The sequence below is a fragment of the Vanellus vanellus genome (genome assembly GCF_965231255.1).
Source record: "Vanellus vanellus genome assembly, chromosome: 2".
NCBI classification, from domain to species: Eukaryota; Metazoa; Chordata; class Aves; order Charadriiformes; family Charadriidae; genus Vanellus; species Vanellus vanellus.
The window spans coordinates 115165394-115190354 of record NC_138906.1 but is presented as its reverse complement, the minus strand read 5'-3'; the positions used below and the strand labels follow the sequence as shown (position 1 = coordinate 115190354).

Sequence of the window (24961 nt, the reverse complement as noted above, 5' to 3'; positions counted from 1 at the left end):
CATAAGAGAAATGGGGTACCCACCTTCTGGTCCAGGAAGGGGAATGTAAAGTCAGGGTAGGACGGGAAAAAAATTACATTAGCAGCAGCATCCCTGCTCATCCAGCAGCCAGGCATCAGCCTGGCGTTCGGTCAGTGTTCCACAGAGTTGGGATATAAGGTCCATGACAGCATCTATCCTAATTTTTCAGACCCTATCCCTCTCCTGAATACCCCAGTAGTCACAGAGTACAATGAAGTCTTCACCGGTTATTGCATTGATTCTGGTACTCCCTGGAGGCACCATGGGATATAGTCCTGATGCCATGGGCCGTAGGCAATGCTTCCAGAGTTAGTTTAGAGCCTTCTCCTTCATTTCTAACATATGGCTGCATGGTGGCTCCCAGAGGACCTCCATGCTGCCATGGAAGCAACCATGATTTTACCCTGTGCAACCTGGCTTTAAAATATTTAATCCAGAACATGTTAACAGCGTAGCAAGAGCAAGCCTAAAGGCTCTGCATGTTCAAATATTTATGCTTCCTGGGTGAGTCTGGCAAGAAGTGCTGCCAAGTGTGCTGTTATCAGTGTCCTGTGCTGGCTAATTTAAAATTAACTCGGGCACTGCCTGCATGAGTCGCAGCAATATATTTGACTGAAACCGTCCTGCCCCTCCAGGCAGGATACAGAGCTCAGGGGGAAGGTGGAGAAGGGATGAATCATTTTTGTGCCCTTCAAAACCTGAGCTACTTCACCAGCGGGAGAGACCCACAGTGTAATCTGGGCAGCCCCTATAGCAGCGCTAGGGAAAACACCTTCACTCAAGGTGGGGGTGCGAAAGAGGAGCCTGAGAGGCATTTTGCACAGTACCCGCACTGGGGATGCCGCCCGCAGCTCTGACAAAGGTGCACAGAGGCTGGTGTTTCACCCACGTGTTCACAAGGCGCCCAGAGAGCTCCGGCTCATAGAGTAAAATTAGGGACAACCTTCCCACGATTTCATAGGCAGGACAAGAGATTTCAGGAATAGGCATTTATCAGAAAGATTAAAAAAACAAAACAAAACAAAACAAAACAAAACAAAACAAACAAACAAAAAAACCCAACAAACTCTGGAGAAGTGGGAGAGGAAAATAAAAAAATAAAAGGCTGCGTGAGTTTTCTCATTTTGTCTACAGAGTTTTCTCTGTAGTTACTCCAGAGTTGAACCCCAGTATTTTTTATTGCTGGTTTCCTTTTGAGAGAAAAACATTCAGTTAGCATACAAACATCAAGTGCAAGCACAAAAAAAATCAAGCGCCTCGGAGTGTATTTATTTATGGGATTGCTCCAGATGAACGCACACTATTGTAAAAATAATTCACTCGTTTCCCAGTGCCTTTCTCATTACGTATGCACCCATATCAGGCAAAACAAAAGCTTAATCTGTTTTCAGAAGAAAGCAAGTGCAGTTCCCTGCCACATAAATGATCCAGCATGTAGGAAATCAAGGTTCTTGCTCCTTGATTATTTAAACAGAGCGGAGCCTACTCCGTTTCTGAATCTCTGGTGTAAGCAGCCTAAATGTCACTCCCCGCTCTGCCAAACCACATTTTGTGTTTGAGCAGTGCTCTCCACTCGTCCTGCTGCTTAACTGGCAAATAATTTCACTTAGTCAAGCCTATTTCAGGAGCAGGAGGAGTATTAAGAAACTGACTCTTAAAAAAGAAACAAAAAGAAAGCAAGCAAGAAGTTTTCCTGGCAGTCGCTCGGTGCCATGCCGGATTATCTCAGGTTTCTAGTTTCCTAGGAACGTAGTAACTTCCCCGTGGGTTGTTTTGTGGGCGGTGTTTTTGAATATATGCTAATTCAGCTTTCCTGACAGGGAGAGGAGCCGTGTCTCAGTTACACAGCTCTCCTGACAGCAAACGGTGGCGAGAGGCTGCGACGGAGCCAGGCCATGCACTCCTGCTCGTGACAGGACCCCTCGCCCTCCTCTTGGGGCCTGTTGGGACCCCCCCAGTCGCCTTTGTCACCGGCAACAGGGCCGACATGTGCCTATGACCATGGAGATGAAGGACTCGGGCAGCGTGGTCCTGACAGCCTACCATCCCCACAGCCCAGCCAGGATCCCAGGCATGGAGCAGAGCTTTGTGCAGGACATCCCCCCCAGCCATTCGCCCACCAGCAGGTAAAGCCTGGGGGATGGGGACCGGTACCATGCCCTGACATTTTGCCGGGGTCAGTCGTGGGTTTTGTTGACTGTATGTCAGCCCGAGAGTGTTTCCCAATCGCTCGGCCACTTCACGAGCACTTTTCTCTCACACATTTCTTGCCTCCACTGGGGAAGTGATTCAGCCCAGTGCCGCTGGTCAGGATTGGGAGGGGGAAACGCGAGTGCTTATTTTAAATCTTGTAAGTCAACAGATCAGTCCAGTTTCCTGCCCAAGATACTCAACAAGACAATCCCCAGGAAAAAAAAAAGCACGTGAATTGAATCAGGCATCTGCTCAGATCATTTAGGACTGTATTATGGAAAGTGAGAAGGCTGGAGTGACTGAATCTGGCACTCAGAAAGTTGATTCTGGCTTCGCTTTAGAGGATTATTTAATTCCTTCCCCATTTACCCACCTTGTCAGGACCAGCCCTTGCCTTTCTGTGAATTTGCAGTTGCTGCTTTGCACACCCGCATGCACACAATGGGAGCCTGCATCGTTAAAGACTTGGTCTAAATACGAAAATTCCTTTGGGTCGCAGGAAACTAAGCATTGTCTTAATTAATGCAGTCGTGTGTATGTTTACTTCCCTGCTCTGTAAGAATGCATGTATGTGCACAAATCAAAAACAGCAGTTTGGGCAATTTTATTGTTTTAGAAAATCTGACCTTTCTCCTGAACGTACGTGTCTGGGGTTTGCAATTTTCTCCAAAAGAAGTGGTATGAAAGTTCATACTGTAAAAAGTTGAAGAAAGTAGGAAATGTTATTCTGTGGCTTGACTGAAAAAAATGAGAACTGAAGTCTGCGAAAACAGTAGATGTCATTATCTGCAGGAATTAAGTCCGTGACTTCTCTTAATGAAAATAATGATATTTACTTCATATTGTTTATTTATAGCCTGATGGCTATTTTGTTTTCAATGCCATTATTTAGGTTAGCTGCATCTTCCTGTTCTTTGTGTATTTCCCTGGCTGTCTCATAAAGATAACTCCTTTGTTCTGTTAAACTGTTGTTTGAGAGCAGTACCAAAATACACAATTTCATGTTAAGAAAAGAAACACAGTCTGGGCTTTTAGACGCAGTAAGAATGGCATTTGCTACTCAAAACAGAGAGCAGTGGCTTGGCATTGGGTTACTGGGGAGCATGACATTTCTTCCCCAAGGAAGAATGCTAAAACTCAATCACCTCCCTTTGAGTCTGTGAGCAACGGAAATGTGGTGCTTTGCTATTTTTCTTGTAGGTGTGCTAATTGTTTTAAAATGCTCTTGAAACTTAAGCTCAGGGTGTATGAGGGTTTAAATCACATACATATCACCTGAAAAAAGCAAAAGTGCAAATTGCAGTTCCTTAAAGAAAAAAGAAAGATGATCCTGGCATTTCAATGAGGAACATATTTTGGAAGCTCCTGCCATGAGGCAAAGCCATGTGTCTCTCTATATGTCTATATGTCCGTAAGATTTTGGTGCTCTCTCCCCTTTCTTGTCCTCAACTTCCTGCAGCTGTCTTATAGCAGTAGCCAAATTCTGCCATATGGGCAGTCACTGACCGTCTGAGTTTCCAAAGCCTGTTCAAGAGAGGGATTTTATTAACCCAGCATGCAGTCCTCTGGAATGCAGAATCCATGAAGGCAAATGCACTGAGCGTTTTAGCAAATGGTGAAACAGGCTCTGGCTTAATCCTTATTTCATCTTCTAAGAACTCTTTCCTGGACTGCATTTTCTGTATAGTTTCCTCTGCCGCCATTCTAATGCAAGAAGCTTTACTATGGACTCTGTCTGGTGTTCCTTGATCCCCAGGACAGCCACCCACACTACGGCATGCTAACTCCTTGACTCTGCAGGAGAATGATTCAAAAAAGCATGCAAGGAGCAGAGGTGTTGCCTACTTTTTGTTTGATAACAAAAGCAGTTGGGACCCAGAGCCTGACTTCCCTCTGAATTCAGTTGGTTTTAGTTAGATGTAGCTCTAATGAAGTCCATACTTCAGATATATATCTGTGAGAACAGAAACAGTCTTGGATATTAGCTTTCTACTTGATAAACTGCTGACCAGCTCTCTCTCAGCTCTGGAATCAAGATCTTTCATTTTCTTTCCTGTCCCCAAAAAATTTCTCTTGCTTTAGAGTGACACTCCCTTTATATCAGACAAACAGCTCCACTCACCAGAGCCAGGCTTGGATGTGTGTCTCCCAGCTATGTTTTCTCTTGCAAACACTTTCACTTTGGGAACCTTCTAAGCAGAGGTTTCTCACAGAAAGGGGAAGCTAATGCAGCCTCAGTTGACATTAAACTGCTCTGTTTCCCACTATTTAAAAATACACTGATAAAAAAGAAGGAAAGGTTTAAGTAGCCATCATGAACCTCTAAACAACTGAGTGATTTTAAATACTCTTGGCAATCCAATTACGCAGCTGAGAAGCCCATGGACACCAAGCTTTACGCTAATAAAGTAACTTAGATGCATCAGACCACTTGGTTTCACATCCGCCTACAACTCTTGAAGGGCCAATCAGGTAGGCGGCCTGTGCACATGGCTAAAACACACCAACAGTACTAGCATCAGCATGAAGTATAGCGGCTGCAAGTATTGACATTCATAAGCCCAGGAGTCGGAGAGTGTATATACCCCCTTATATGTTAGGCAATATTAGCTGGTGGACTGTAAGGGGGACAGGAGAAGATGTGCTTTAGCTGCTTCAAATGGAAGATGCATCAGTGTGTAATGAAGGACAGTAAATTCATAGGTGTAATGAAGGGGAGAGCGAGATGAATGTTTGACGACATAGTGATGCCATTCCCGATCTGCAAAGGACAATTCTAGCTTCCAAATTTACATTTGGATAACATTAATAAAAAGGTGAAGAAGAGGGACCACAAATTCCATCCATTCTCCAGAACAAGAGAGCATCAAGGGGACTAAAAATAGCTATACTTAAATATCTCCTCCTCAGCTATCTATATCATTCATTTCTATCTTTCTCCTTCTGTTCCTTCTTGCAGACTTACTCACTTTACCTGTTCTACACACGGGGTGAGCTCTGAAAACTGCACTCTTGAGTTTGCTAGAGATCCAGGAGAATTCTCCAGCCAAGTCTTCCTTTCATTCCATTAATGGAACTAGCAAGTTCATTTTCCATTTTTCTCATGGGACACTCAAGTCCCTTCACTTCACCTGTCATCTTCGTCGCATGATTGCAATTGCTTATAGGATTTATATTATCTATCTTTTTTTTACATATTGCTTTTGAGAACAAGGTGCTGGGGAGATCTCTTTTCTCTGCTTCGCAGTCAGACTAACCCTATGGCATATGACTATAGTGGGGAAGATTCCTGGCCTCGTGGCATCCCCCTTACTTTTTTTTAATCCCATTTATTAGAACTCAGATGTCACAAGTACCAGTACCAAACACCCCAGAATATCACATTATGCCTTTCAATACAGATACTGTGTCAGTGCAAAGGTGAAAGTGTTGATTTATGTTGAGTAATGGTCAACTTTTCCAACCTCGCTTCAGAGAAGGAAGAACTTTGTAGTCGTGCACAAATACTGCTCCTGGATTATATAGAGGAAAAGTGGGGCCACGGCCATATGTCTTCCTCAGATGTCCTTTTTATCCTGCTAGGAGACGCTAGGAGGAGTTGTTCCTGTGCTCAGAGGAAACAGGCATGACCTCTATGCCAAATGGCCAGTGAGCTCTCTAAGGTAATTATGCAATTAGGGGAGTACAAAGCATTCCTAAGTGAGTCATGCCCAAGCTTTCCTTGACTCAAGTATGAGAGTTCCTCAGCCTGTTTGTTACTAGCACATCTACCAGCAAAGAGCTCATCCTGCACTGCACTCGCAGATATTTCCACTGCAATGTGTGGCTTAGGCTTATATGTGCATGAGATAAGAATCAGAGGAAAGAAAAAGTCTGTTCACGGGCTTTGTTCTTGCAGAATGGGTTTAGAGCAGCTTTTAAATGGCACGTCAAGCTTTTTATACACAGAATAAACATCTTTATAATCAATACTCATGCAAAGAGCAGCATATATACTACTAAACCTAAGAGCATGCTACATAAAGGTAAAGGACAAAGTGGATTTCAGCACCTCTGAACAACTCAGTCAAGACTCCTTCTTAGCTTCCCCCCTAGTCAAGGGCAAGTCTGGCACTGCCAGTTGTTTCAGGGAAATGCCTTTTCAATCTCTTCATGTTCAGCATGTCTCCCTCCTCCTACTGTCAGGGAGTCACTTTCAGGCAGCAACATTAAAGTGTGGAGTCAAAAAAGAACAGGAAATTTTCTGAAGTTTCTATTTTGCCTTGAGTTACCTGCTGGTAGCTTCCAGGATCCCTGCTCTCCAAGCCAAAGACTTTTAGATTTGGGGCCAATAGTAAATTCATTACAGTGGACAAACATGGCAGCAGATCCTTGTGCAATATCCATCCCCTCCTGCAAGCCTCAAGACACTACAGAGATATGTCACCGTGAGGTAAAGTGTCTGAAATAATGGCTGTCTCTGGAAGGACAAAACTGGAGGAGGAGCCTTTATGCACCAAAATTTGGCTTGTGACAAAAGGAGCCATATGAGCAGTTCAGGTTTTATCCCAACAGAAGCAGATTTTATCACGCTGAAGTAAGGTCTGTATGCCCCGAGGCTGGGTGATCTGGGCTTAATTTCTGTCAGCGCTGATTGAGCAGCTTCCCTGCTCAGTTGTATACAAGTGATGTCAAGAATGTCTTCTAAGTGATGCAGGATAAACAACCTTAACTATTTTGGATGTTTATCTCACTCTACCATAAACTTCCCTAGAAGACAAAAATAAAAAGCTGGCTCCTTTTCCACAGTAAATCTTGAAATGACTTGGGCCTCTCGCAGTAACTTGGACTCAAAACCGATGAAATTAAGATTTTAAAATGTACAAGAAGTGGTAAAAGAAAACCTCACAGAACAGTAGACTAGGAAAAGTCTGTATTGGCACAGGTTGGGCAAAAAATATATTTTGTGGAAAAAAGCACTTTTTATAATTTCTAGCAGCTTTCTAAAATACAATTTTTTAAGTATATTTTTATAGATGTTAAGAATTATGATTCTTAATAAAATATTTACTGGGAGGATGCGTATAAATAAGTCAGACAATAGTAGACACGCTTTTCCTGTAGGTTTTAGAAATACCTACAGAATGTCCTCTGGGACCCTCACTGAGGAATGTAGTATTTATAGCCAGTTCCTCATGTTATGGTTGAAACTAGAGTTGGCTTCTCTGGTTTCTTTTTAGTTTGGTGCTCCTGCTGCTCTCCCTGGTACCTCCATATGTAGAGCTGATGGAAAACATCTGGCACTGTCCCTTTGATCATTTTGTTTGGTTGAGCATTTAGCCAGCTGCCCCATTCATTTTTAACTAAGTGACTTATCTCTGATTACATGAGGGCTGGAGCTGCCCGCAAAAAAAAACATAGGCCCTGAGAGCCCCGCGTGCCCTGCACAGACACCTTCAGATTGCGTTTGGCAGACTGACAGCATTGGCATAACAAACAGTCAGGAATGAAGAACCGTAAAGTGTTATTTTTGTACAGGAGATCAAAATAATTCAGTGTAAATGTGTGTAAAATGTGCAGTGGTGGGAACTGCAAGACACAACCATGAAAGACCAGCAAAAGTCCTAGCTAGGACAGTATCCGAAAAGCATCTGGTTAGCGCTGTACAAATATAGAATCACATCCTGAAATAGTGCAGAGTATCCACAGCAAACAATCAAGTTAACATCCTGGATTTTGGCTAACCACAGCATCAGCAGCCACTTGGCCCGCTGCAGTGCTTCGCTCCAGCTGGCTAGGTGGCACAGCAGAGTAAGGCTGGCAGGCAGCTCGTCTGCCATCGGGGTGGGAACGTGCTCTGTGCAGCCTTCAGGTACCACCATGGTGGGTGCATTAAAAGAGCACAGGGGGGAAACTAGGAGAAGAGTGTCCAGAGTCATGTCCCAAAGCTGGTGACTGAAGCCAGGCATCCTCTCTAGGATTTTGGCCCCATTGCCTGCCTCCTTCTTTCTCTATTGGTGGAAACATCTCATACTGTGGTCTTCCAAGTCCTACTGTATGTGCCAGGAACAGGGAAGCAAAGGAGGACAGGAGAAGGACCGCCTTCCCATGTATATGACCTGATTCTCCTCTTTGTGTGCAAATAAAAGGAGTTGGAGTGAGAAAAGAAATGTCTCCCAAAGGACATTGTGTGGTGCCGCCATTTACAGCTGACCCCCGAGTCCCATCCAACACAATGTGGCAATGGGTTTTGGAATGGCATTTAGGTGGTGATTTTGAAGTCAAAAGCTGAAATGGTTTATAAGACAGGTTGTTTGAAAAAGATCCCCTATTACCCTGAAGCACTATTTTAGCAGAAGTCAGCAGAACTGCCTGAGTTGGCATCCCTTGTAATTAATGCAAGGGAAAGACTGATGCTCTGTGAGGGATCCCTCCTCTTTGTAATTCACTTCTTCCTCTGTCTGTATCTGTTAACTTTCCAGACACTGCCGTAGCCTCTGGTCTCTGAGGAGAGTGGAACAAACACTGAAGCAGGGAGCCTATTATCAGCTTGTTCGTTTGAAGACAGTTATGTTTTCTTATTTAGGATGCTATGTATAATACTCGACTGCTGTAAGCCTGTGGAATTTTCAGATGTGCGAAATCATCCAGTTTAGGATGGACCTATTCTGGATGTTTAGGCAGAAGAAGGCTGAACAAAGGAGAGACAGAAATCTCTGCTACTAAGTGTTGCCGTTATTGAATTTCTAGTGTTACCATTATTGCATTTCTACCTGAGGACTATACAAGCCTTTTATATCATTTCTTTCTGTAGAAGTTGTTCTGAGTATATAATGAGCAAAATAACGACCACGAGTCTTTTTGTGGAGGGTAGAAGAGCCCTACCAACGCAGAGAGACAGAAGGGAGTATATATTGAAAACCTACATCAGATGTAGAAGTCCAGCTGGGTTGACATAATTTACCAGCTGAAAGACAAGTAAAGCAAAAGGCAAGCTGTGTTTTAAACACCCGTGTGCTAAACCTCAGGACATCAAACATCAGGTCACTCTCACAGTTTGCTACCAGAGGTGGAAGAAGCTGTAGAGCTGTAAGTCCTCATGTTTGACTCCAGCTAATCAGAAATCACTAGTTTCCCAACGGACAGATTTGGGCAGGGAATAACAAATTTATACAAGGCCTAAATTTGACTCAGTGAGTAGTATGTTCCTCACTAACTACGCCCCTGCAGAGAGTCTGTGGTTACCCAGATTCTGGATTAGTCTACGCAAACTCTAGGTATAGCGATAGAGATCCTTCTCTTCACTTTCTCTTTCTCTGGCTAATAAAGTCTCAGAACAAAATATCATCCAGGCCTATTTTCTGGCCCAGTGATTATCACACTGAGTGGTCAAAACGGAATCTAAAAATGAGAATGGCAGAACCTTTTTAAGGTTAACATTGGTATGAGAGCAAGAACTGGTTAATTGTAGCATTCAGTCTAACAAGAAATGTTCTGTCTTTTTTACATTCTAGTCTAATAAAAGGTCAATAATAAATCCTGCAGTGGAATGTCAAGTGGGATATGAGCCTTGTTAGCGCACACTGACTGAGTTAATGGATACTCGGGTGCTTAGGGGTAGTAATGGAAGTTTTACCTCTGAATTCAGTGGAAATGGGATCAAGCCATCAGAATTCAGATTTGTTGTCGATAGCTTTGCTTAGGGGGCACAATCTGATTAGGCTATCTCTTGTCTCAGCTCAGGCTCACTTCCTATTTAATAAGATTCTTGCAGAATAAGACATCAGTATGAAGTCTTAGGTAAGTAAATCATAATGGTGACTAGGCCTGTCTTCCTCTTGCAATACTTCCCTCCATTATTTGAATATTTTGAAAACTCGAGTCCTAAACATTTGTCTGGATGTAGCAGAGGTGAATATAAAATCTTTGCCGTAGTTACAGGTGAAACATGGAGTGGTGCAGCTTAGGGCACTCTCTGAAGATATTTTGCAGGCTTGGCTGTCCTTGGCCATTTCTGGGCCAGATGGTGCCCAGATCATGCATGTGCAAGGAAGTGAAAGGAAACCGAGCTTATCCTGATGAAGAGAGACAAGGGAAGCCTTTGTACTCGGGCTGCAGCAGGATTTCACATTGAAAGTGCTAGCTTTTGGAGAGGGTGGGCAGAAGGAAGCAGGGACAGCTGGCCAAGCACAGGAGAGGGGTCTTTTAAATATGTGGGAGTCTTTAGTCTCCTGTTGAAACAATTGTGTCCGCTTTGTGTAATGTCCTTCTTACATCTTCCACTCAGAGGATGCAATTCCCTGTAATCCCCAGTGATCTGCTGCAATCCTTTGATGCTCCCTCGGTTGCTTGCTTTCTTCCCTCCTTTCCTCCTTCTATTTTTCAATTAACAAAAACAATTAAACCATGAGAATGTAAGGATGACGTTACCACACATGTGAGGTTTCTGGAAGTATAAATTTATTCTTATTTGCATGTGTGTGTACGATATGCACATGTTCATAGATGGAGCATGAAGCTTAAGGCTACCAACGCATCATAGGCAATTCACAAAATATATGGCAAACATTACTTAGCCTATAAGTCAAAAATTTACTAGAACCTTCTTCAAGTGTATTTCATCAAGCCATCTGTTGCCTTTGATGAAGAGTGGTAATTAAAAATAAACAAACAAAGGAACATACTATGTCAATTTTTGAAAAGCCTCCTGAAACATACAGGACCTCCATGTTCTGTATTTAGGAAGCACACCACAGATTTTTGGGAGGGACATTGACTCTGCAGCTGTTTTGTGAGCTCAAGATGCATTTCATCCTTAACGGACTCCAGCTCTTATAGCTTTTTTTAACCACTGAATTTTTTTTACAAGTCTTAGCTACGCCAGGCCTGAAGTTAACTGTGCCACACTCAGCAATACATAAAACCATGCAAACCAAACCAGTTTGCCTCAGTCTACATTGAACACAAGTAAATCTGCAGTTAATTACATTACGTGCCTTGCAACAATGAGTCACTGTAGTTGTAAGTAATCGCCCATTTGTACGGGGCGTTTATTGTCATAGAATGTCCTTGGAGACTCATTTTCTCTTTCCAGATTCTAACATGGGGTATGATACTCATGTGGGTAATGAGGATGTCTATAATTAACGCTGTTAGTGCTATCAAGAATTCTAAAATATACAATAAGTTGTACTTTTCAGAGTTAACCTTCTCCTACTAACATGGAGACTTACTGAAGCAAGAAGGAGGTGTATTGCCTTTTTATTTGAGTCACAGTCCTTTTTTTTGCTCTCACACATGGGATACTGAAATTTATGTACTATGGGTATTTAAGGCCCAGTTGTGATGCCTGTATTCTGACATCTACTGGAAATCTATATTACAGGGAAAAAGCAACCAAATAAAGCAATGAAAATACAATAATTAAAAAAAAAAAAAAAAAAAAAAAAAAACCAAACAAACCAACAGTTTGACACCATAAGGTTTAACAGCAAAGTAATAAATCCATGGCTTTAGTGAATTTCACAATTACCAACATAACAATTATAGCACAGGAATTCAGGATATCTTTTTATGGGGGGGCTGCAAGCAAATCTGACCTCCCTTTGCCTGTGTCCAGGAGCTGTACAGTGATGTTACAGTATTTTGCCCAAGCCAATAAGCAGGCGCAGCACCCACTACAGTAGCTATAGGGCTCCTGGTCCCGGGGGAGCCTCTGCCCAGCCCGCTGACATGGCTGTAGGTGGAACCTTGAAGGCTGGAATTCAAAGTGTTTAGACTAATGCTTCAGGACTGATAAGGAAAAAAAAAAAAAAAAGGTATGTTTTTTTCTGAACAGGCCAGTCTGCTGATTAATAGGTTAGGCTGGGTATTTTCATGTCTAGATGTTTAAAGTAAATAGGTGGAAAGCTATACTGCATTTTTCTCAAATATTTTGCAGGCTGGAGGGGAAACTTTATCCAACTTAGTTGAACCATAACAGAATATCTCCTTCATTTGTGCAAATCAGATACCTACCAGAGCAAAGCACATGAAAAAGGAGTGGTGCTTGTGGTATTCAGTTAGAAAAGTTTATTGACAATATCATGAAGGTATTAACCATCTGAATCCCTGCAGACTCCAGCAGAAGAGTCAAGCATACAACAGGGATCCAGAACTAGTCCAGATGAATAAATTTAAAGACCTTAAATTTTTATCTGTTTAGATTTGTTTTTTCCCTAACTTAGTTAATCCACGCAAAGAGTAGAGTTCTGATTTTCCTAGAGAATAGAGCTTAAAAGATCCTTTATTTCTTAAACAATAGACAGGCCAGTCAGCATTTGAATATCCATTAGAATCTCTTTTCTAATTGAATCTCATCAGATGGATCAGAAATATGATGATGTTCAGAAGCTGGATTGAGCCACATTCAAACACTGTAAATAAGGTTCATAACCTTTATTCTTGAGCTGTCAGTTCAGCCTTTGGTTTCTGAATCATTTCATGGCATGAATCCAGGGCTTCAGTTATGCTGAAAAAGACATTGACCAGTGCATCAGTGGGTGGAAAAACATCATTCAGCAGTTAGCTGGGTATATCTGCTGAAAGTATGTCTGCAATTCTGTGAAGGAGATGGTGTTACTAAGAACAGATTGGTTTCTGAGACTGCCTTGAACCCAGCCAGCTGTAGTTAAACCCTCAAAGGCTGACAAAGTGCATTCTTAATTATATCAGTTGAGCGGATGGCTAGATTAAGTTACCTCCTGTGAGACTATCGGTGATGAGTTTCCATCACTGGGATAGATTTTATATTTCATCTGAACCAAAGGGGACCTCTGGATGTGCAACAATAGAAATGAACCAAACACTGAAATGATATGCATCCGTGGGGCTACAGTAAAGCCCGCAGATAGTCACATCCCATGAATTCACTGGACATAGCAGTAGCAATAATATTTGATAAGCAACCTTTGAAGACTTCGAATAAATTTAAACAGTATTGGATTCATCTTTGAAATAAAGTAACAGTCTGAATCACCTAACAGAAACAGCCAGGAAAATAATAGATAGTGGGAAGAGTTTTTCTGATATCTTTACAGAAAATGCATATTTATGGCCTTGGCCATCTTCACAAGGTCTTACAACATTCACTGACGTCAATATACTTAAGCAACTGGTATAGCTGAAGATAATAAGCTCAGTATTTATTTTTCTATGCTTTTCTGTGATCTATATTTAGTTAAAAACTTAACTTAATACCACTATTCCATCATTTGTGACAACCTATAAAATGCCCTATAATGTGGTTACAGCAGACCAAATTTAGCATCTTCTGAAGATCACTTGAAAGTGATGAGTAGGTCTCAGAGATAAACAATGAAAAACACATACTTATGTACAGTGAGAGAAGTGACACATTATTGCAAGAGGGGAGGAAACTTCTTAATCTTCAATATCAATTTTACATTTGATGAAAAGAATTTGCTCACTTTGCAAAACCGTTGCTCTGCATTTTATGTTTGGGAGACGTAAGGAAAAATTCTGCTTGCTTAAGCTAACATTCTGCCACCATTGGCCTTTCTCACATTTAAACCATGCTACCTAAAGCCAGAGAGATGACACAGTGCTCTGTACATGCCACCTGGAAAATCCTGTTTAGAGTTACGTGGTCTGATGGGCAGATCAGATAAGTCATGTCTATAGAGAGGACGTGTTTGTTTTAACTGTTGAACTGTGGAGGTTACAGAGAGTTGAATCTTTGGATTACAAATGTAATTGACATCTCACATCATGTAAGGTCAGATCCAAAACTCCTCTTGGCGGCAGTAGGCTGTAGGCTTTGGGCTTCTCTCTAAAGATCTAGATGTCCCTGCAACCAACTTTATATCCTTCATATATGTTGCAGTTCTTATTTTGGGTAATTTATGCTATTCACTCCATTCTCTTATCTAAAAACTCTTAAATTCCTCACAGGGATGGATCAGTTATTAAATTTCTCTGTAATTACATTTCTATTTAATCCACTTTGTGCATTTATTGGACGTTGATAAAAAACAATAGACTTAGCCAAAAGCTACTGAACTACACAGGAGAGATAATTGAGTGGGGAGATTCTGTAATGGTCACTCGTGATGGAAAAACTTAGCAAGTTCAATGGGATATTTTTCCTATTAAATTCATCATAGTCACTTTTTTGGATTGCCCTCAGAGAAATATACTTACAAATGGAAATATTATCACAAGTTAGCACTGGACCCCAAAATCCAAACAAAACAATGAAGCAACACAGACTTTCCTTCCTATTCTGATTGCATCACTGGAACCGCTGCCTAATAGAGGGATTTTGTTTGAAAAAACTTCCTTCTGTGTTTTTTACAGTGCTGTGTGTCTGCATTCCTGTTCATTTCTATGCTTGATTAGCTGAAATCAAATGCAATGATGCAGATCTCCAAGCAGCTATAAAAACTCAAAGTGAGCAATACTAACAGCAAAAAAATATTCTACATTGAGATCTTCATGGGAATTGCTGTGCAGAAAGTGAAAGAGCTGACGCGAAATCATGTATGTGTTTTTTCTCGGTGTTATTTTGTCATTACGTAACTGCTTATAAGTTTGCTCTTTAGCAGACTTCAAATAGCTGCGTGGACAGGTAGAAAAGGATGTACTGTTTGTGTCTCTGCCTCATGCACAGCTCTCCTCTAGCCAGCAGCTGGAAAGAAGTGTCTAGATTTTAAGGAATTCTGTAAGTATCAAGCTGTGGGATTTTTTCCTCTACCTGTGATATTCTCTACGCTTTTGATATGACTTTTGGCTTCTGATGAGTTGCTCTTTTGTGGTTTTGCAATAAGGAATTTGAGAAGGGGAAAGGTTTGTTGGTCTTTGCAGCTGATGTTGTGCCGTCTAGCGATGAATCCTTGAATTGATTTAGATCGTAGACAACAGTTTAAATACATATAAAAATAATTTTTAGGTTCCTAAGATAAGAAGATTGGTGGAGATTTATGTATTTACCCATATTTTCAGAATGCGTAGCTTCTGTAAAGATAAATAATACAACAACCAATCAGAAACCTAACAAAGGAATCTTCCAATCTTTAAAAGAATCTAAAGAAACTTGAGAGAAAACTCAAAATTTAAGGATATAGTGGCAATTAGCTAAGGAAATAGGAAGTACATAATTAAAAAAGAAAACGTCTAAAATCTGCTTTTATGACAACCATGCTTTCATGTGAATGCTTTTGCTATGCAGATGAGGGTTTTTTTTGTGCATTTGTCTTGTCACCACACAAAACTTGGCTAGTCAGTCTTTGAAAGTCTTTGACAGCATTGGAAGAGACCTTGCTGAGTAGATACACTCTTCCATTTCTAAGTAGTGAACTGAAGGATAGACCAAAATCATGATGAAAGTAGATGAAAGATCATGCAAAATTCTTTAGTTTAAGCTTATTTTAAATGAATCTTGACTTCAGCATTGAGTTTTGATGTGGTACTTTATTTAAATTACTGATTTAATCATGTATTTGTTGAAATCAAAGATGTTGAAATCAAAGCTGTTGAAAAGTTCTGTAATTACATTATGTAGAAACGAAAGTTTGTGACTAGAATATTAAATACCGATTGTTGAAATCAAAACAATTACTCAGAAATCTAAACAAGTAATTGAAACATACTGATGTCACTAGCTGTTTCAACAAAGAAAGCACAAGAAAATACATGTTCATACCAGATATGACATGAGAACTTTTTTGAAAGGTCAAGACTGTACATTTCTTTCATGCAACCCTTGAAATGCCTAAGGTCAAATTATGTGTTACACTGTATTTGAGTTCTGACTATTATCCTATACAATATGTAAATAGGAAAGTCCTGCTTCCCTGGAAATTATGATAAGAGAGTAGCTTCGTGGTTAGCTGTGATCTCATTCTGCAATCCAATGCTTGCCTAACAAAAATAAAATTAGTTTATTTTGTGTGAAGAAACCAATCAGATAACATCTTGAGAGGAAATTCTTGACTTATACACTTCTACTGCCTGCACCATAGAAAGTTTTCTGATTTGTGTTATTTCTAAGCATTTTTAATGTCTTTTGATGGATGGGATGGTTTTAACCCTAATGACAAGATAAATAACAAAAGCAACTCTGTGGCTGCTTTGAGTTGCTGTAGCTGTCTAATTTTCATTGGACACAAACTCTATTACAAACTTAATCTTAGTAGCACTTGCTCTATGTTTCCTACAGTGGTCACTGGGCCTGATTCACACATTACTATTTGCATTCTGTTTCATATAGAAATATTCTATATAAAATTGTTGAATTGTACTTTTGTCACAGATGGACACCCGGGGGAATTAATTGTGCTGTCCAGTTGCTCATGAAGGACAGACTCAGGTGACTTGTAAGCTTGACGCGGGATGTTGGGGTTGACTGTTGGGGTTTTTCAGCCTTGAAAAGAGGAGCCTCTGAGGAGACCTCATTGCGGCCTTCCAGTATTTAGAGGGGGCTTACAGAAAAGAATGGGGCAAACTTTTTAGCAGGGCCTGTTGCAATAGGACAAGGGGTAATGGCTTTAAACTAAAAGAGGGTAGATTTAGACTAGGTAGAGGGAAGAAATTTTTTTACAATGAGGGTGGTGAAACACTGGCACAGGTTGCCCAGAGAGGTGGTAGATATGTCATCCCTGGAACCTTTCAAGGTCAAGTTGGACAGGGCTCTGAGCAACCTGATCTAGCTGAAGATATCCCTGGTCATTGCAGGGGGCTTGGACCAGATGACCTTTAAAGGTCCTTTCCAACCCAAACTATTCCATGACTCTATGATTCTGTTCTATGTGCCAGGGGATGCTCTGAGGTCCTCCTGACCCATCTCCCAGTTCAGATCACTGCCTCAAAGTGTTACAGCGAGGACAGAAAACTTTCCCTGTCAGTTTTCACAACTGTAGCTCCACCTATGCCCAACACATGGACAGAAAGCGTAGGAAAACCAAACTAAATAGCTGCCCACAGACTCATGTACCTCCTGGAGCTGTGAAAACTGCATCTATGTGAGCATTTTCTGGAGGAAACTTTAGAGGAATAGGCAGTTCACAAATAGCAAATGGCTTAGTTTGAGTTTGTTCAAAAGTTACTGTCAAATTCCCACCAAGCCCATAGCTGCTGTCTGTCTGGTAGTCCACTATCTCCAAACTACTTTCATTCCCTCCTTGTCTATTAGGACTCAGAAACACAAGTAGGTTGCAATAACTTAACAACCCACTATTTACAACATGAGATTTTGTAACTGTCCAGGGACCTGCTCTTACCACCGGGCAAATAAAAAGTAACTTAACTAGGCTTTTACCTCTTTTGTGGGAGAATAACTCCAAATTATGCCACGTTTGCCATGGACTAAACTTTCACATGATAAATATAGGTTGGTTGCCAACCACAAACTTTTCCAGCAGTAGCAGTAACATAATTTGTCTTAGTTCTTAAAATGATATGCATCTGAAACTCTTTCACCTGGACAAAAAGAACCCCATAACTACACCTAAGAAAAAGATTTTCTTGGGTGATACATAGATACGAAGAAAGGGGCATTAGTGCTTCCTCCTGTCCCCACCACCACATTCTAAGATAGGAAAAAAAAGTCTTTTTAATCTATGTATCTCAAAAGTTCTGGGCCATGGTAGTCAACTGTCAACTTCAAATAGCAACACAGCAACAGGCATCCTCACGAAAATGATTACTGAGCAAAGTTTGATTTATATTGGCCATTTTGCTGGCATTATCATTCATCAGTGCAGGATCCACAGCACAAATAACTTTGAGAAGGAAAGCTCTTTGAGAACATGTGCTAAGTTCATCTAAAATTTCTCTCCAAGGCCAGGAGAAGATTAATGCGGTCATGAAAGCAAAGGCCTGGCGCCTCTGTCAGCTCCTTTTCCAGTTGCCCGAATGCTAAAATGATCACAGAATTTTTCCCTGAAGTCTCACTGCACAACCCGCATGCCTGCACAGCTCCAGCAGAAGTGATGGCTGCAGCCTGCCTTGAGAGTCAGCAGTGCCAGCAGCGCAGAGGCACGTGTCCCACCTCGGCTGCTCGCCGTGCCCTCCCTGCAGGGAAGCGGCTCCAGCTAGGACACCTTCCAGTTGGGCAGCGCTCCATTTCAAAAACATCCATGTAAAAACTGGCATCTGCACAAGTCACAGATCTGAGGAAGCTCTGGAGATAGTTGTAACTGTGCCGGAAAGGAAGAAGTGGAAAGACAGGAGCTTGTTTAAAAAAGCAAAGCGGCAACTAAGGTTTTATTTTCTTCCTGCTGGCTTCTGGCAGGTGACCTCAGTGGACGCGTGAGTACTGAGCGCTACACGGCAGCAGTCTCGCTTCAGTTCAGTTTGAACTTAGCTTATAAACAGGCAGAGAGCTGTATCCTGTTGTCCTGCTCAGCCATCCTACCCACCCCCCAACGCATCAGAATAACCTCTGATGCAGGCACCAATACCCTCAAATGCAACAGCACACTCACCACACGTTTGGGGAGCTCGTTAGAAGACAGAGTCAGCATTTTCCTTCTTTCAGCAGCTCCGAACTCCTGATGGTCTTTGCTCAAGCACCGCTGATAAAGTCAGATCTGTGTCAAAAACAAGCAGCCGTTTTCCCAGCTCTTGTTTTAACTCCATGCTTGTGAAAAGGTGATAAGAGGCCATTTCAGTACATTGCCCTCCTCTCCCAGTGCACGTATGGATTATTTTACAGAAAAGACGAAGCAGGAAAGGGGGAAATAAGAGAGAGAGGGATTAAAATGCAAACCAAAGAGCTTATTAATATGGCAAAGCTAACACAATGCCATCTGGTTTATGTCTGGTCTCCATTTGGAGCTTGATCCTGCTGGGTACTTAGTGCTCAGGCTGTTCCCTATGGCACTCTCCAGAGCACGCTTAACATTAAGTGCTTTACTGGACTGTGGCCAATACGTTGAGCACCTCACAGGAATCAGCCCTTGCTTAATTTTTCTGGTTTGTAGAAAAAAAATCTTTCCAGTTCTGAGCCCTGCCACTTCTGACCAGGATTTTCCTTCCCTACCCCACCCTACCCCCCTTTTTTTTTCTTTTTTGTTCTGAATAGTGAGTGCCAAGCAGGGTTAGACCACTTGTTGCCCACTGTGGAAAACTCCAGGGGACAATATTTTAGCCTGAACTGAAGTCCTACATAGAGTTATTCAAAACTCCTTTTGCTCAAACTGTGAAAAAGAAAAACTTCAAAGTAGAAGGGAGACAGTATAATAAATTCTTACGCATTGTCAGCATGTATTCCAAAGGGGTAATGGGCTGTTAAATCAAATCAAAGAAATCCCTAGAAAACTGGGACTCGTGGTGTGCCTGACAGCATACACCGTATGAAATATTTCAAGTCGATAACTCTAAACGCGGCTGTCACCACAAGGTGTGCCTTCCATGCGCTCAACTTCCATCTCTTTCCAATAACAGTGAATCTTTGAAAAGGGCAGCTGTAAATTAGAATTCCTAAGCAAATTTTCAAATTTTATAGCCAGGTCTGTAACCAGTCTGAAGACTGTAATGAGAAAGGGATGACAAAGCAAGCAGAGACACTTTTTGCTGTCATGGCAAGTCTGCTCACGGTCTTAGTTTCAGGGTCAGGCTGCATAATTCCCCTATCAGCTGATCATTACTCAGTGCTTTAAAAATCCTTGAGGTGTACACGTTCACCGTGCTATGGTCTCTCCTGTGCTCCGTACATATTTGTGCATCTGCACGTGCGTGCGTGTGTGCAGGGTGTCTTAGTCACCTGCAGTGCATCAGCCGTGGTACCAAAGTGCAGACACCCAGCATTTTAGCCATGTGGAAAACCACATACCCCAGTAACACCACCCCTCCCTCACCTGCCCCCTCCTCACTCTCCACTATCCCCACAATATTTTACCAGCATTGCAAACCATCTTCAAAGAACTGCTATATTCTCTAAGCAGCCTGTCGGAAAGGAAAGCAAAAATAAAGGAAATATTTACCTCTTTTCCTCAGTTACAAAAGTGGCCTAGGGCCTAAAAAAAAAAACAAAACAACAAATTACAGTCCTGAATCACTCATTAGATTAAGGCTTTGTATGTCCACACATATGTCCATACCCTCTGAGGCTAGAAATAATTCTTTATTGGACCAGAGCACTATGCCTCATAGGACCCAAGACGGCAGCTTTAAAATTGCCATGTAATTGAATAGGGGAAAGACTCTGACTTTTTGTTGTTATTCTTATGCTTTTCTCATATCCCTAACTTTCTGAGTTTATGTAGTGAGGAGGAAGCAATTCCATCTATGACATGTAGCTATCTTAGGGGGTATAAAACGACATTATCTGCCTGAACTGCAATCAGGACATGGCCAGGGAGCACAGCGCTCCGCGTGGGCAGAGGTGGGCTGCAGGCTTTTGATGGTAAACAGCATTTTTCAGTGTAGTTGGTCCAAAGCACAGCACCCAGGAGGCTTTTGCTTCTGACTCACACCTCCAGTGCATAACAATAATAATAACTACAACAATAACAATAATAATAACAACAACAACAACATTTTAGCAGCACACAGAAACAAAGAGTGAGCAGAGGTGGCCGAAGCAGCAGCCTGAAATGTCACGAGTACTGTAAACAGGCCTCGATGCAGCCTAGAATTGGGCCAGAATACTAGACACAGCACGGCAGCCCTACCAAGACATGGCCCCATGGGATTTCCTGGCAGGTCTCTCACACCCACGCTCCTGACACAGATGCAAAGAGGTGGTGAGGGTGAGGGGCATCTTTAAGACAACACTTGTATGTCTCCTGTGAGGGTAACATTGTCAGATTTCACCGCTCCCCCTTTAAAACGCATCCTTTTTCCCATCTGCCATAACCCACCACTAAGTAAGTTAATAACACATGTCCTATAAGATGTAAGTTGCCCTCTCAGCTCACACAAATCTGCAGAAAAACAGGAACCAGGGCCATGTGAAACACCGATTCATCAGAGCATCCAAAAAGGGCCGCCCGTAGCTGCCACGGCTGGCAGAGGAGGCCGTTCCTGCAGTTTTGACAGTGCTGCCAGGAAAGCCTTTTTGAAACACCATCTCCTATCAACCGTCTTGAATTTTTCCTCTCTCTGATCCAGCACTTTCTAGTAGGCAGAATCAGCATTTTTCTTCTATCTTGCCAATACCAAAACAGCCTTGCTGGTGAAACTGTTGGCACTGGCGTCGGCACCAGTTGTTACGTGAACAACAGGGAGCTGAAGCGCTTTGATGCAAGACAGTGTTGCAAGAGGAAATAACTCTCAGATAATCATCTCGCAGGACTACATGAGACCTGTGACACTGTCACACGGCTGGTGTCCTCGGGCTTCCCAGCCAGATTTGTGCAAGCGTGAGAGGGACTGAGAAAGAAAAGCTGGAAAAGGCAGGTGATGGCTGGTCCTGAAGAACTGCTTTTCTGTGTATCGCTGATCATGAAAACCATGGGTCTGGGTATATCTTGTTCGGACAGTGCTGTTGAAGCCGGAGATTTCTAAATCTTGATAAAAGCCTTGATCTTGAAAGCAAGCAGGAACCTCATTCCGACTCGTGAAGGTATTTGTGTTTGAAGAGGTGTACGCCCGTTTCCCAAGCAGATAAAAGCGCCTTTGGGGGCCTGAGTCTCCCCTACCTTGCACCCGCTGCAGCCATGCAGACCTGCACAAGCAGGGGCAAAACCACCACTTGCAGCAGTGCTAGCGATGGTCCTGGTTCCTCAGGTAGCACGGACATATTTTGGCTGTACTGGCTATGCCAAGCGCTGAACACGGGGTCTACGTCTCTGGATTGAAGTCGGGCAAGGGAGATCTGTAGCCCCAGCTACTGTCACTCTCTTAATCCCATCGCATTGTGGCAATGGTAAACAAAAGTATTGCACTTACTTTTGAGGGGGGGCTGCTGCTTTTTTTGTTCTTTTTTATCTCACGCTAATATTTTTGAATTTCTTGGATTTTATTTTTTATGTTGACACGTCTGTAATAGTTCACAGTGGAGTGGTTAACATGCATTCCTCCTTTTAAACTTGCTAATATAAGTTTCTTTTCTCCTCCCCTGTTTTTTGCTGCATTGTACAAGACGGGCACCTCAAACTCTGCCTGGCTGTCAAGCCCAGTTCTGCCTTCATGTCAAATAATTATCAAGATTTTTGACTAACCTAATATTTATGTTATAAGCGGTAATTAGATATGTCTTTTTATGTATGTTTCTGATTAAAGGAACGAATTTGGAGATTGGATATTTGTAGTTGATTGAGCATATTCAGAGCCATAATTACATATAGAAAATAAAAATTTCTTTTTGCCTTTGTCTATTTGTGTCCAACAGAATTTTCAGATGTAATTCTTATTAGTTAGAGATTTTTTTAAAGTCCTTTTACTGGAATATATTTAATGATTTACAGTCCCCCTTGAGTAACATTGCTGGTTAAATTAGCATTACCTAATGGGTGAAACTAGTAAGACATTTTGTTCAAATTAAATCCTCACCTTTAAGGAGAAGTGAATTAGTCGATAGACCATTAGAAACTCAGTACAAACTCACCCCAGTTCTTAAAATAAAGGTTACTGGCCAAACATGAATTTGGCAGTTACAGTTACTTTTAAAGTCACATTAGTGAAGAACATCTGTTAATATAAAAATATCTTTGATACATTACAGTGGTTTAGCTGTAGTTAGTTTAGCAGTGCTTGGTTAACATCTAAAGGAGGAGGGGGAATAAATGTCTTACGTTTGGCAGTCAGTAAGCCAGGGCTTTTACCCATTGCTTGGCTTTGTTTGGGTTTAGACAAAGTTCCTCTGTTTTAGCTCAAGCTGTAGTAATCCTTCAGCCCTTGATCTCATGCATTCTGGGTTTTCTATACTCTTTACAATAATCTTTGAACCCTCAGCCCACATCATATGTTATGAATATTCTTGTTTTGGTGAAGAGAGGCAAGCAATCATTTTAGACTGCAGGAACCCTACCCCTAACTGTTTCCTGTGCGTCAAAGACATGAAGCAACATCAGGGAGAAGAAGTAGCGGAAAGACCGGTTTGGAAAGATGGTTTGGCATAGGAAAAGCAAAATGGGGAAGGATCAGTGGAAAAGATGACTTTCAGGTGTTAGAACATCACCGCTCTTGAGGAGTGATTCAGACTGTACCTAGAAAAGCCTCTTCAGGGCCACACCTGGTTCAGGGTGTGAGCATGGTCAGGCTGTTGCTGCAGAGGAGCAAAAGCCAGAAATTGGTCCTGGTGAATGTGGGAAATGGTAGTGTTACGGCCTGTCAGATCAGGTCCTTCTTTCCCAGTGAAAATACAATGAAATTTCAGAGATACTAGCAAGTAATGATTTTCTTCATCTTCTTGCCACGTGACCGATAGGGTTTCTTATTCATTCCCTCCTTGCTCAGTGACTCTTCCACCAGACTGTCATTTTTTGATTCGTGGCCTTCTTGGCCTCTTTAGCTCTGAAAGAAATGATGTCTCTAAGGGAAAGCAAGTGGCTTCCCTACGGAATTATACTGTAAATCCTTGGGATTAGGACAACTAACAGCTTCTCTATGATACAGTTTAATGCAAGAAGTAGGACAGGCTTTTGTTGTAGGGGACTAATAGGAGAATATATTCAAAAGTCACCAGACGACTGAAAATGAAAGTGCACAATAGCGTTTCTGCAACAATCAAAGAGACACCTGAGAAAAACCTCGGTGTTTGTAAATTCAGCATAAAAAATAGCTCCCCTGTCACATGGCTCCACATACTGTTTCCAGTGTACATATGGCTCTGGTCTGTGGCTATTGCACTGAGCACTGGAAAAAAAGCTCAGTCCCTTCCTGCTAATTTACTGGTGGAGGAGGTTTTTTTCCACCGTGCAAGTTCATTTGTCAAGGTGACCTTCACAGCTGACACCGAGCGGTACTGCAGATAAAGAATGCCGCCTCAGCGTATTTGTGAAACCCAGCTCAGCGGCCGGTCGCGGGCCTCCTGTGAGGCACAGGGGCGTTGTTGCAAAAAAAAAAACCCTTCCTACAGGCACTGAGAGGGTTTTTCTGTTCCACAGTTTTTGTACGTCGGCACTGCACATTTTGCAATCCTTCTTTTGTCACGCTCTGTAAAACTTCTTCTCTTGCCTGACTGGTTTTATGTCTAAATGGTCTGGAGGTTAAGTAGTTTCTTTTGAAAAATCCCTATTCGGTAAATTAATGGTCTCCTAGGCAGGGCTAAGACCACAATTAAATCTTAATCAATCATGAATGTAGGTAGGAAATTTCACAGATCCCCTGCCAAAGCCCAGACAGAAAAAGCAGATCTTCAGAGATCTCCTAAGAGAAGGTTTAATCTTTCATGGCATCTGAGGATCTGATGTCAAGTCTGGACTGCTTGGCCATGAATGACTATCTTCTTCCTATCTACATAGTTGCTTTCAAATACATCACTTATTAAGTTTTAGGATATTGCCATTTTTCTACCATGATAAACAAGCCAGATTTGGAGCATGTGTGCTTAATGTATCCTAGTGTTAATGTAAAATCCAGCTTGGAGAAAAGCCTCTGATTTTTCTTCACTAACAGCTGGAATAGATCAATACATAGAGTCGCTGGAAATAGCAGTCATGTTGCAGAAGAAACCACCACAGGATTGTGATCATGCCAGTTTAATTTCTGTGGAATAATTAATCTAATGATAATTCTTCCAGTTCCTTCCTTGCAGTTTTATTTTCATGCTTGCCATATGAAATCAGTTAGAGAAGTCCTTAAAGCTGTTCCCTAGCAGCAG

At 41.9% G+C, this 24961-nt stretch overlaps 1 protein-coding gene across 1 annotated transcript in view; it reads left to right on the top strand.

Moving 5' to 3' along the window:
• Positions 1 to 2016: 2016 nt before the first annotated feature.
• Positions 2017 to 24961, top strand: part of ARHGAP28 (Rho GTPase activating protein 28) — a gene marked incomplete at both ends in the record, with an annotated part of 72513 nt that continues 49568 nt past the window's right edge. Inside the window, one exon of the mRNA XM_082499037.1 lies at positions 2017 to 2147. Coding sequence (XP_082355163.1) covers positions 2017 to 2147 — 131 coding nt within the window. The remainder of the gene's footprint in view (positions 2148 to 24961) is intronic.